The 12,447-nt window shown below is 35.4% G+C and overlaps 1 protein-coding gene across 1 annotated transcript; it reads right to left on the reverse strand.

Moving 5' to 3' along the window:
• Nucleotides 1-7,410: 7,410 nt before the first annotated feature.
• GJE1 (gap junction protein epsilon 1) lies at nt 7,411-9,490 on the reverse strand (the record flags this gene model as incomplete). Its single annotated transcript, XM_084890862.1, is given in 4 exon segments — nt 7,411-7,806; nt 8,326-8,456; nt 8,459-8,507; nt 9,452-9,490. Coding segments are annotated over 4 exon segments (615 nt in total).
• Between the last annotated feature and the right edge of the window lie 2,957 nt (nt 9,491-12,447).

Consider the following 12,447-nt stretch of genomic DNA (forward strand, 5'->3'; position numbering starts at 1 on the left):
TATACTTTAGTGAATGAATAATCTGTAAATCATTTATTTTTGGAAAATGATGAACAATTTGCAAAGTACTTGGGATATTCATTACTTGTCAATGCACAGAGAAGGTGTCCTGGTATACTTCTTGCTCAATGCTGCTGACTCATAACAGTGTAGGCATCAGCTTTCCCTTCCACCATCAATGACTTCAGTTCTGTTTTCTTTCCTCTCTGTCCCATATTATCACCTTTCACTTTATTTACCTCCATGCATAACCTTTCATTATTTATTTTATCTTAGTCCATATTTTTGAGAGTTCATCTGAAAACTTTTTTCATTGAAATCACACCATTTCCAAGAAACAAGATCTCAAACTCTGAAAATGTCCTCTGTTTACCCTTCTCTAATGAACACTAAACTGACTCCAACCACTGAAGAAGCTGCTCTATGTCCTTATATTACTCCCACTTCACTTCCTTCGTCTATTCTTCTTTGCAGAGTCCACCATTTAATTAAGGGTCTGTTTTTTTTGTTTTGTTTTTTACTTAGAAAGAAACTGAGTTCTTTATTCTCTCCCAATCTCAGCAACATGCTTAATAGCACTTGAGGATGTATTTGCTATGAACTGAATATTTGTGCCCATCACCACCAAATTCATATGTTGAAACTTAATGCCCAATGTGATGGTATTAGGATGTGGGACCTTTGGGAGATAATGCATTTCTGTTGTTTGTAAGCTATGAAGACTGTGGTCTTTTGTTATAGGAGCCCAAACAAACAAAGCCATTATGATTTCTTTCTCTTACTCTCACTATCCTGACTTTCCAGTCAGAAGTTGCTGGATTGGTAGAGAAATTAATGAAGCAAAGCAGAGTGGGTTAACCATAAGTGTCTTTCTCTGTCTTATGACATCTCATTTATTCTCTTTGTATTACTTCTTGATTCTCAACTGGGTTGTCCAAGGTCAGCTTAGAAGTTTTCTTAAAGATTCATATCAAGGTCCTACCACCAGGCATTCAGATTTAATTGTTCTGGGTTGGATCCTAAATATCAGTATTTTGAAAAAATCTTCAAGAAATTTTAATGGGATATCTAGAGTTGAGGACAAATGCCCTAGTGAATCACTAATACACACCTGATTCTGCAAGCCTTTCCTACTTTTTTTAAGCCAGACCTTCTGCCCTGATTGCGTTGGTCAAAGAGTGTACTTGCTGCTATTGAGATTAAGGCCACCAAATAGAATTTGTTTCACCTCACCTCTGCCACAACAAAATAATAACTAGTAAGCATTTATCGAAGGTCTATGTATCTTCATGTTTCTAAAAGTTTTATATCAACTCACTTAATTTTTTATCACAACCTTATGAGGAAAGTAGTATTACCATTTTCATTGCATTACAGGTGAGAAAAATAAGGCATTGAATGTATGTAACTTGTACTAGGGCACAGCCAGTAAGTATGAGTGTTCAACATTAAAATCCAGGTACTTTGGTTTCAGAGCCTGTGAATCTAGCCACTACTATTTGATTTGAATAGCTCTCTAGACCGAAAATACATTCTTGTGTTTTGTTTTGCTCCATTTCAGATTTTGTCCAAAAACCAAGTTTTGCTTTTCCTTTCTAGTGAAAGCTGCATCTTTGTGTTATTTTCCTAATTACTCCCTTCAGGAATGGAGGTTGCTCAAAGTCCCTTTCGCAATTGCATACATTCTAGGAGAAGAGGAGCAAAATGTCCAATTAATTGAAATGGTTAGAATTGGATTTTACTCCATCTGCCAACATATGATTTTTCCCCCCTAAGCACCATACTACCATCAGTAGAGGATAATTTATATGAGTAGGGAAAGTAACATAGATAAATGTTAGCCTAATAATACATTGAAATTATGCTATGAGTCAAAGTAAATATGAACAACATTAGGTTGGATTTTTCTTGATATTTTACAGTAATGAATTCACTATGATATTTTACTATGAAGAAAAACGTCTTCTTCTTTTCTAAAAAATCTAACATTACCCTTCAGGATGGAGGTAGAATCTTGGCCAGTGAGGAGAGGGCAGAGATAGGGGTTCATGGTAACCACAGGAAGAAGAAAAGGGAGAGATACTTGAACTGACAGGTGTTTTGATAGAAAAAAGTAAATGTTTTGTACTACTCCCCAGACACCAGTGTATGTGTGATCATATCACAGCAAAACTTTATGTTCCAATTGAGGTCACAATTCTTTTGGTGAAAAATGACAGGACTTATTGTAATCAGGGAAATATACTAGTATATCCATTGATATATCTTTGCGGTACATTGTATATGGTAGAAATTTGGGTTCCAGTACTATGAGACTCACATTCTATTAGTTATAGTTTTTTTCCTTAAAAGTTCCGCAGAAAACTAAAAGAGAAAACCCTGATGACTTGGCCAGACCTATTTACACATCCATGGCTGGGACTGGACTGGAGGTAAAAATTACAGTTTATTTTTTCAACATGCATATCTTGTGTTTTTTTCAGCATAATTGAATTATGCTAGTGAATTTAAAACAAAAACACACAATTATATATTTGTAGAACTAATTCTAACCTTTTAGTTTTACTGTAATCAATATACTTATCCCATACCATCCCCACACTGTTTGGCTTATTGTACCTTACAGTAAGTCTTAAAAGTAGGTAGTGTGAGTCATCTACTTTTATTTTGCTTTTTCAACATTTTGTTGGCTATTCCAAGTCCTTTGTATTTTCATATAAATTTTCAAAGCATCTGTTAATTTCTACAAAGCTGGCTGAAATTTTGACTTGAATTGTATGGGGACTAAGGATCAATTTGGAGTGACTGGCATTATAAAAGATTAAGTCTTTCGAATCATGACCATGGTTTATTGTTCTACTTTTTTAAAGAATCTTTAATTTCTTTCAGCATTGTTTTGTAATTTTCATTGTACAAATCTGAAACATTTATTGTGAAATGTGTTTCATATTTTTGGATATTTCAAATGACATTAAAATTTTTTTAATTTCATTTTTTATTACTCTACAGAAATATTAACCTTTATAAATTTAATTATTTATTCTAATAGCTTTTTGTACACCTCTAAAATTTACTATGTACATGTTCATTCCATAAAAATATTATTTTCCAATATGTATATCTTGTATTTTTATTACATTTACTAGTAAGTATAAATTCAAAATATATATTTATTTTGTCTTGACATCTAGTTTAATGTTACCCAGAAGTGGTAAAAGTATACATTCTTGCCTTTTACCACAATTATAGGATAAATTGTTCATTCTTTCACTATTAACTGAGATGTAGCATATAGCATTTTTCAGATATTTTTTATTTAATTTACATGGTCACCTTTAAAAAAAATTTTTTTAATTGATTTCATAGAGAAAGGGAGAGGCAGAGAGAGAGAGAGAGAGAGAGAGAGAAACATTAATGATGAGAGAGAATCATTGATCAGCTGGCTGCCTCCTGCACACCCCACACTGGGGATTGAGCCGTGACCAGGAATCAAACTGTGGCTCCTGAATCATAGGCCAACATTCAACCACTGAGCCACGTTGGCTAGGCTATGTGGTTACCTTTTATAGTGATGTCTTTGTTTTTAGTTTGTTTCATAATAAATGGGTATTAAGTTAATCAAATGCTTTTATCTGTTTATATTAAGATGACTGTGGGTTTTCTTCTTTACTCCCTTAAACCATTTAAATTACATTAATTGGTTTTCAAATGTTAAAAAAAGCCTTTTATGTCTGGGATAATCTCCATTTGAACTCCATGATGTAGTATCATTTTATACACACACATATATACACACACATATACACATATACTATATATATATATATATATATATACACATATTTTAGCTGTATTACAATTGCTAATATATTTTTGCTAAGAATTTTTAAAATCAATGTTAAATTATTATTCATTAAATGAAATGGCCAATATTCCCTTCTAATTCCTAAGAGATTGTGTAGTGTTATTTCTTCTTTACACATTTGATGGAATTCTCCACTGAAGCTATGTGGGCCTGGCATTTTCTTTGTGGAAAGGCTTATAATTTTTTTATATTTAACTTCTTTAATATTTCAAGAATATACATATTTCCTAGTTATTGTAGAATAAAGTTTTTAGCGATTTGTGCCTTTTAAGTAATTGCTCCTTTTTATTTAAATATCAAACTTATTGACACGACATTGTTCATATGGTATTCTCTTGCAATCATCTTAATGGGCCTTTTTTCATTTATGAAATGTCTAATTTTCACTTTTTCCTTTATTAGCTCAATCAGTCTAGTGAGTTTTGCCATCTTATTGATCTTTTCAAAGAACCAGCTTTTGTTAGCTTTTTCTCTATTGCTTGCAGTGTTCTATTTAGTGCTGTTATTTTTATTTTTCTCCTGGTTAATTTCTGATTTGAAATCCTAACCTGCAATGTGATGGTGTTGGGAAGTGAGACCTTTGGGAGGAAATTAGGCATGAAGGTGAAGCCTTTATGAGTGGGATCTGAGTCCTTATAAAGGGGACCTGGAGAGCTCTCTTACCTTCTTCCCACCTGGTGAGGCTCCAGCGGCAAATATGTAACCAGAAGAGAGCTCTCGCCAGAACCTGACCATGCTGCCACCCTGACTTCAGAGATTCAACCTCCAGAATGATGAGAAATAAATTTATTTTGATGATAAGCCATCCACTGGGTATTTTGCTGTAGCAACCCAAGTGTAACAAGACTATGAGTGTGAGGATGGAATTGAAGATTATGAGAATGGTGGAAGGATAATATTTGTGAAGCACCAAAGGAGAACCTGATAGAGCTCTCAGAAAGGCTTTATTTTTAGTAATGGGGCAACATTAGCCCTCCGTGAGGGCTACACTGGTCCCACCTAATACAGCTTTAAAAAATCACAAAGGATTAACTGTTTGCAAGTAACTGAACTATGCCTCAGAATAAAGTTTATGTATACTTATGGAAGACAGAAATATCTACAGAATTCAACAAAGCCAAACGCCCATTCTGGCATCCAATCAAAACTTACTAGCCTTCCAAAGTATTACTCAATATGAAGACATTTGTGTGTGTGCGAGGATTGGTAGAAGCAGACTACCCTGGGGCAGGCAATAAAATGTGCATTATCTTTAATGAATTTAAAAATAAGAAGGAAATGGACTAAACATTGTTACTATTTATTAGCACTAGGGGCTAGGGAGCTAGACAAAGACAGTGAATAAATATTCCTTCCCTCTAAGTGGGCTATTTCTATCAGCCATCCCTCTAGTTATGCCTCTGAACCTCCCACTAGAATATGATCTCATAAAGGTACTAAATCTTAGTTATCATTGTATTTGAACTCTCAGTGCAGAAAATGGTAAATGATACTCAGCAGCTATTTGTTAAATGTTGGTAAGCAGGACTTTTCTCCTGTGTACTCATATGGAGAAAGACTCAAGAATTTAAAATTCCTAAATGTAGAAATTCATTACATCATTACATTCATTAAATGTAGAAATTCATTACATTTACATCAAACATAGGCTGAATAATACTGAGGGAAAGATTGAAAACCTCAGTAATTGACTCACTCTACTTATTTCTCTAATAAGGCACCAGTAGAAGGCAGTCATACATAAAGATTTTAAATTACACCAAATGAAGATGATTATTGGTAAGGCAGACAGATGGAAAGAAATGCACTGAATTGATATAAAATTGTCTTTGAAATAATTTCATGGCTATTTAGAAAGTCTAATGTAATATAAATATAATTTTCCATTTCAATAATTTTGAATATAGAAGTGATAGTTATATCTATGAGCACAGAGGTTTTAATTTATTTCAACAAGAAACAAGAAAGCCTTGCACAATATTTTTCATATCATTTTTATTTATTTGGAGGCTATATTACCATATCATTTAATGTTTAAAAATTCAAGAAAACAGTAGAGTATAATAGTAAAAATGTAATTGTCACATTTCTTCAAGTTAGTGATCAAATATAGAATGACTCTTTTAATAATTAACTTATAACTTTTGTGCTTAAATAAGTTATACTTAACATGACTGCAAATATAATTATATCCTTAAGTTAAAACTGCATAGCTCAGTGAAAAGGGAGATAGTTTCAGAGTTAGTAAATCTGGATTCCAGTATGATTGTGTGAATTTGGGCCCATATATTAACGTCCTTGAGCCAAAATTTTTCATTCTGTGTAAAAGGGATAATAAAAGTTTCTCTATCCACAAAATACTGTGATCTATGAAGATATTGTAAGTCAGAGAACTCTATAAAAGTACTATTTGTTAAATGTATCTTTATTGTTGAAAGTATTACAAATGTCTCCCCTTTGTTCCTCATTGACCTCCTCCACTCTACGCCCCCTCCCCAGGTCTTCACTATTGTATGTGTCCATGGGCTATGCATATCCTATATAACAAAAGCCTAATATGCTAAGTGTCTGGCCTTCTGGTTGGCCATTCAACCAATCAAAGCATAATATGCTAATGATACGATAAGGCTGCTCAAACTCTCCCTATGACATGCACTGACCACCAGGGGGAAGAAAATTGACCATCGACCTATCACCATAATGTGCACTGACCACCAGGGGGGAGACGCTCCAACTGGTAGGTGAGCTTGCTGATGGGGTCCAGCCAATCGAGACTGAGATAGATGGGCTGGACATGCCCTGGAGCCCTCCCACCATCCCACCGCCAGCCTCCCATGTTTCTCCCAGTCCTGATTATGTATTGGTGGGGTCCCTTGGCCTTTCCTGCATACTTTTGCGATTTGGGACCCCTCAGGGGATGTTGGAGAGCAGGTTTGGGCTGATCCTGCAAGCCAGGCCAAGGGACCCCACTGGTGCACAAATTCATGCACCAGGCCTCTAGTATACTTATAAGTTTCCTGGTTGATCTCTCTCCACCCCTCATGCCCGGCCCCACCTTCCCTCTGAGATTTGACTGTTCCATACTTCTATGTCTCTGGATCTATTTTATTCATCAGTTTATTTTGATCATTAGATTCTACATAAGAGTGAGATCATGTGATATTTGTCTTTCTCTGACTGTCTTATTTTGCTTAGTATAATACTCTCCAGATCCCTCCATGCTTTCCTAAAGGGTAAGAGATCCATCTTATTTACAGCTGCATAGTATTCCATTGTGTAAAAGTACAGGGTAAACAAGTTAACATTAGTTCTATGTATATTTTCTAATGCTTGACAAAATTAAAATAGACTGAAATATTTGTTCAGGAATTTCTGTCTTAGAAGTTAACATTATATTTATATTAAACATAAACTTCGGACACACTGAGATATATTGAAAGAATAAATATTTATGTTTGATATTAAGGTACTCACTGAATAAAGTAAAAATAATTACAATGATTGATAAATAACTGTGGTATGATAGCAATTAATCAACCTCTGGGTCACTGCTTACTTAGAAAGCATAGTCTTCTAAATATGATCTCAAAAACCTCAGCAACACATAATACCACGGTAATTCCAGTAAATGTGTACATTGCAATGAGAAAGATGGTCTTCTCAAAGTGATCTGGCACCATGCATTTTACCATAGTAAACTTTTCCCCCAGAGATCCAGCATCACACAGGTAGAGAGGCGTGACTTGGAAACCAAAGAGGTGAATCTGAAGCCAAAATGAAGTCACCTCGAGACTGATTCTTACTAAAACAGAGACAATATAAACCACAGTGTAGATGGGCTTTTGAAGAATGCATTCTTGACTGATGTCTTTAAATGCAGCATAAAGATGGAAAGTAGCACCAGGAACCAGGATAATCACTAGTTGTAATGCCCAAAACACCTAAAGTATGTCAGAAATATCTTTTCAAATCAATCAACATATAACCAAAATATACTTTAAAAATTCATTGATTATCAAGAGTGACTAACTTAAGAATTCCAAGTTTCATAAGTCTTATAAACAATAAAAATAATATAATGAAGGTAGTAATGAAGAACATGTCTCTTTTAATTAATAAGTTAATTTGTGAAAATGTAGTCATATTATACTATCTATCATCACCTACCAATTACCTAATAAAGTTGAAATATTTTATTTTAGTAGCTAAGTAATTTTCATTTTCAAATTACAGGTCTGGAGTATAATTTTAACATCGGTAGATAATAAAATGTTGGAAGAAACTGTCAATCAACTCAAATTAATTTACCTGAAATAAACAACTGGTTAAAAATAGTAATAATTCTAGTAAATTATACCTATTAAGGTATTTTTAATTTCATTATGGCATTAATTTTCATTAAAAAGACAACAGTTTTATCTGGTATAGAGTAAGACTTATGGGCACACAGAAAAACTTACTTGTGGAGTGATTGGCCTGAACTGATTGTAACAGAAGAGGTTTATTTCCCTCCTGTCAGGATCACAGCTGAAGTGCAAAGCCTCATTCCCGTAGACTGAAAAGCCTAACACCCCAAGAAAGAACATCCGATGGATCCAAAGAAAAGGGTGTGGAATTGACCAATCACAGTTGGAGGCTTCACCTATTATAATTTTAGGAGAAAAAAAATCTTAAAAAAAAAAAAAAAAAATATATATATATATATATATATATATATATATATATATATATATTGAATTTTTACAGAGAGGAAGAGAGAGGGATAGAGAGTGAGAAACATTGATGAGAGAGAATCATCGATCAGCTGCCTCTTGCACACCCCCTACTGGGGATGTGCCCGAAACCAAGGTACATGCCCTTGACTAGAATCGAACCCGGGACCTTTAGGTCCGCAGGCCCGATGTTCTACCCACTGAGACAAACCGATTTCGGCAGAAAAAAAATCTTTTGAAAACAAACATTAGAGGAGGATATTTTAAAGTTTTTTTCATTGTCACATTTTTTAAAATTTAAGATTCATAAAGTTTTGAGGCAAAAAAAGAACCTTAAAAATCATCAAGCCCAATGCAAATCCTGTATTATGAGATTTCACCTCTTTTCACACTGAAAATATGAAGGGCAACAGTGACATGTTACTAATCAAATGTATAATTTTGGAAATACTTTAAAAGCTTAAAATTCAATTTATATTCCTAATATTCCTAATTCTTTTGTAATAAAATCAAGAAAATGTTAGAATATCTAGGACTTCTTTTGGAAAAGTAAATAATAAGTTCAATAATAAACTCATGCACTATCTTAACAATCTTAACAACCAAATAATGTTTATGTAGTTCTCATTACAGTCTATTTCCTACTACTTTATTGAATTGCAAGAGAGTGGGCTACTTTAAAACACCAACAGCTAAAAGTACTTCCTCAAATATCCTAATTATAGTTTTAAATTCAGCATATTTTGAAGTATATGGTTAACCTTTATATTACTCTCCATATATAGAGGAACTTATTATTCATCAATGCTTACAAGAATCATGTTAAAACACACAGACTGGACTCATACATTTAAAAAAATTATATAATACTTACACAACCTTCATAGAAGTTTTTGATGTAATTTAGAGACATGTCTCAGAAGATGTTATCCTTCTAGGTTAATTCTTGACCCACATTGCCAGTTTGCTTCTGCCAGAATCAAATTAATGTGTCACAACTTTTACAGCAGAAATCACTTATCACTGTGCATTTCTTTCTCCTCCTCCTTTTTTTCTGTCTCTCCCCCCCCCCCCCCCCCCCCCCAGATCTCTGGGGCCCCAGGCAAATTTCCTATCTGTCCCGAAACAAAGAAACAAAAGCCTAGGGAATGTGGTCAAGCTAATAATGCCTTGATTTACACTGTCAGCACAGCCAGCCTGACTGGAGTGCCAGCAAAGCAGGAAGCCAGACTGATAAAGGCCCCAAGCATTTAATACTTCTCAATTGTATTGAGAAGTTGCCCATGTGTAAATCAGTGAACTGTGGCTTATAGTTTTCTAAAAAATATATCATGACCTATTATTATCATTAGTTGGCTTCCATTTACATGTGTCTAAACAAGTACAAAGAAATATTCTTGATTCCTTTTTGTTTTCTTCCATGGAATAGACCTGATTTCTGGGAAGCTATGATAGTTATTACTTTATTAACTATTACTGATGTATTGCTATATTTTCCTTTTGGCTGAATGCTTACCATATTTATGGCAAAATCTGAAGTTAGAGCTCTGTTCTGGGGAAAAGGATAGGTTACTGCTAACCAGGATGAGACCAGGATCTAGCACAAATCATGTAAATAATCCCCCTTCTTTTGTCTTTCAGCAGATATACATAATTTGCTAGACATTGTTATGGGTGCTGATGGTCAGCAGGGACCAAGATAGACAAGTAGTTGCCTTTGGATTGATATGTCTGCTTAATATCTTCCATCTAGCCAGACTGTCATACAGCCAGTGGTGGGAAAATCTGTTTTCCTCACCTGCCTTTCTCATCTTTGTTTTGTTTGTGATCTGTGAAGTTGTGATTACAGAAAGCGTCATTGCTCTCTTCACCTAGTGGAAAAATGACTGCATAACATATGTAACTGTCACCAATGGGCAAGGGACATTGGCCTTGTTATCTTGGAAAGGAAAAAATAAAAAAGAACAACTTAATGATCTTTCAGAGCTGTTGGATAAGAGAGTTTGAGTATTTGTCCTCTTCTCAGAAACAAAATTAGAGATCTGTTATGTGTTGATTTAATCAAAGGGGTTCCTAAAAGTCACAACAAACATTTGCATGGGAGGAATTCTGTTTGACTTCTACCATTGTACAGTAATGAATTTTTTTGTTTAGACAAATATATACCAATGTCAGACATGTAAAAAAAAAAAAACCATCAGTCTTCCTGTGTTCTTCCAGAGATAAACAATATAAACTTGAACCATAATTGCATATGTAGAAGAGAAAAATGCAGTATCATTTTCATTGTTGGTAACTGTGAAGGACCCAATAAATGATACCAGTACTAGAGTCCCGATGCACAAGATCCGTGCACTGGGTTTCCCTCAGCCCAGCCTGCACCATCTCATAGTCTAAGACCTCTCAGGGATAGGGTCTAAGCCGGCAGTCAGACATCCCTCTTGTAGTCCCTGGTTCTCGTAGTCAGGAACCCTTGCTCCTTACCATCTGCCTGCAGCAGAGGCAGGAGAGGCTCCCGCCACTGCCACTGCACTCGCCAGCTGTGAGCAATGCTTCTGGCTGAGCAATGCTCGCACTGACCACCATGGGGCAGCTCCTGCATTGGCGCCTGCCCCCTGGTGGTCAGTGCACATCATAGCAACTGGTAGTTCCGCCATTCGGTCAATTTGCATATTAGCCTTTTATTATATAGGATCATCCAACTGAGTTGTAAGACAAAGGGATATGGCAGATATCACCTGACTACACTCTTATTACCATAAAGGTTAGGTTGGAGGAGAGATATGTCTCATCTCTTTGGGAAAGTGTTATTCTTATATGCCATGCACACCTGGTCAGTGCCATATCAAGGCTTCCTTTGCTTCATGGAATGCCCCCCCTGACTCTGTAAGATTTAGGCAAGAGAGGAGTAAAACCGAACCAAAGACCCTTGTGGACAACTTGTTCCTGAGGGGAAAAGTGCTGCAAAATAAAATGACACATGCCCCGTTTTATCCTCCAGATGTAAAGTAAACTCACCATGGAAGATAGCAATTAATAATGAAACTGGCTTCACAGGTATGGCAATTGGTAGAGCTGTTAATTAGGATAATAACCTGGGCTCCTTTACATGTGAACAGCTGCAGGGCCTAAAAGCAGAAAAAGAGGACAGTCTCTAATATGCATGCATTATTTAATCCTCTGCTTGCTTCCTGTCTGCTATTACATTAGGCAGAGCAAGTTAGCACCAACTCAGATTTAAGAAATAGCTTCTTTCTTTTATACAGTCGCATTGCTTCAGGGATTGTAGCTAATTTTATATTTCATCACAGCATGCCCTCTGATCACATATATTCATATCACTCCCACAATGTCTTTGCCCTCATCCCTAGGGGGTGAAGTTCAGGATTTTGTGATTTGTATCACGTTCAAATCTGGATATGATTCAGATGTGGCTCCTTGCCATCCAAAGTCTAATGAAACAAAAGGAAAAGTTATCTTCCGCCCAAGATCAATGTACCATGGTGACAGAGGGGTAGGATGACTTCAGTAGAGCCTTATACTCCAAAAATGGAAGAGCAGGAGGCACACTGGTGTCACTAGTTTGTAACAATTCTGAAATCTTTTGGAGGATGATATTGATAGTTCTTCCTACTCTGGAAGGAGGGGAATGTTCCATGAATATGGCACAGTACTATTCCCTGAGAGCTGTTCTCTAGTCTACTGTACTCCGCTAGAGCAGGTGGGGGGAAAGAAAGAAAAACAACCTAATCTGTAAATGCATTATGCTTATTAAATGGCCTGTATTGCTAACTAGTGTTTTAAACAAATTATATCCCTGAATTTTTACAACTCCACGAAGCATACACTCTTACAGTATTTTGCAAACAA

Source organism: Pipistrellus hanaki, assembly GCF_964339955.1.
Source record: "Pipistrellus hanaki genome assembly, chromosome: 7".
NCBI lineage: Eukaryota > Metazoa > Chordata > Mammalia > Chiroptera > Vespertilionidae > Pipistrellus > Pipistrellus hanaki.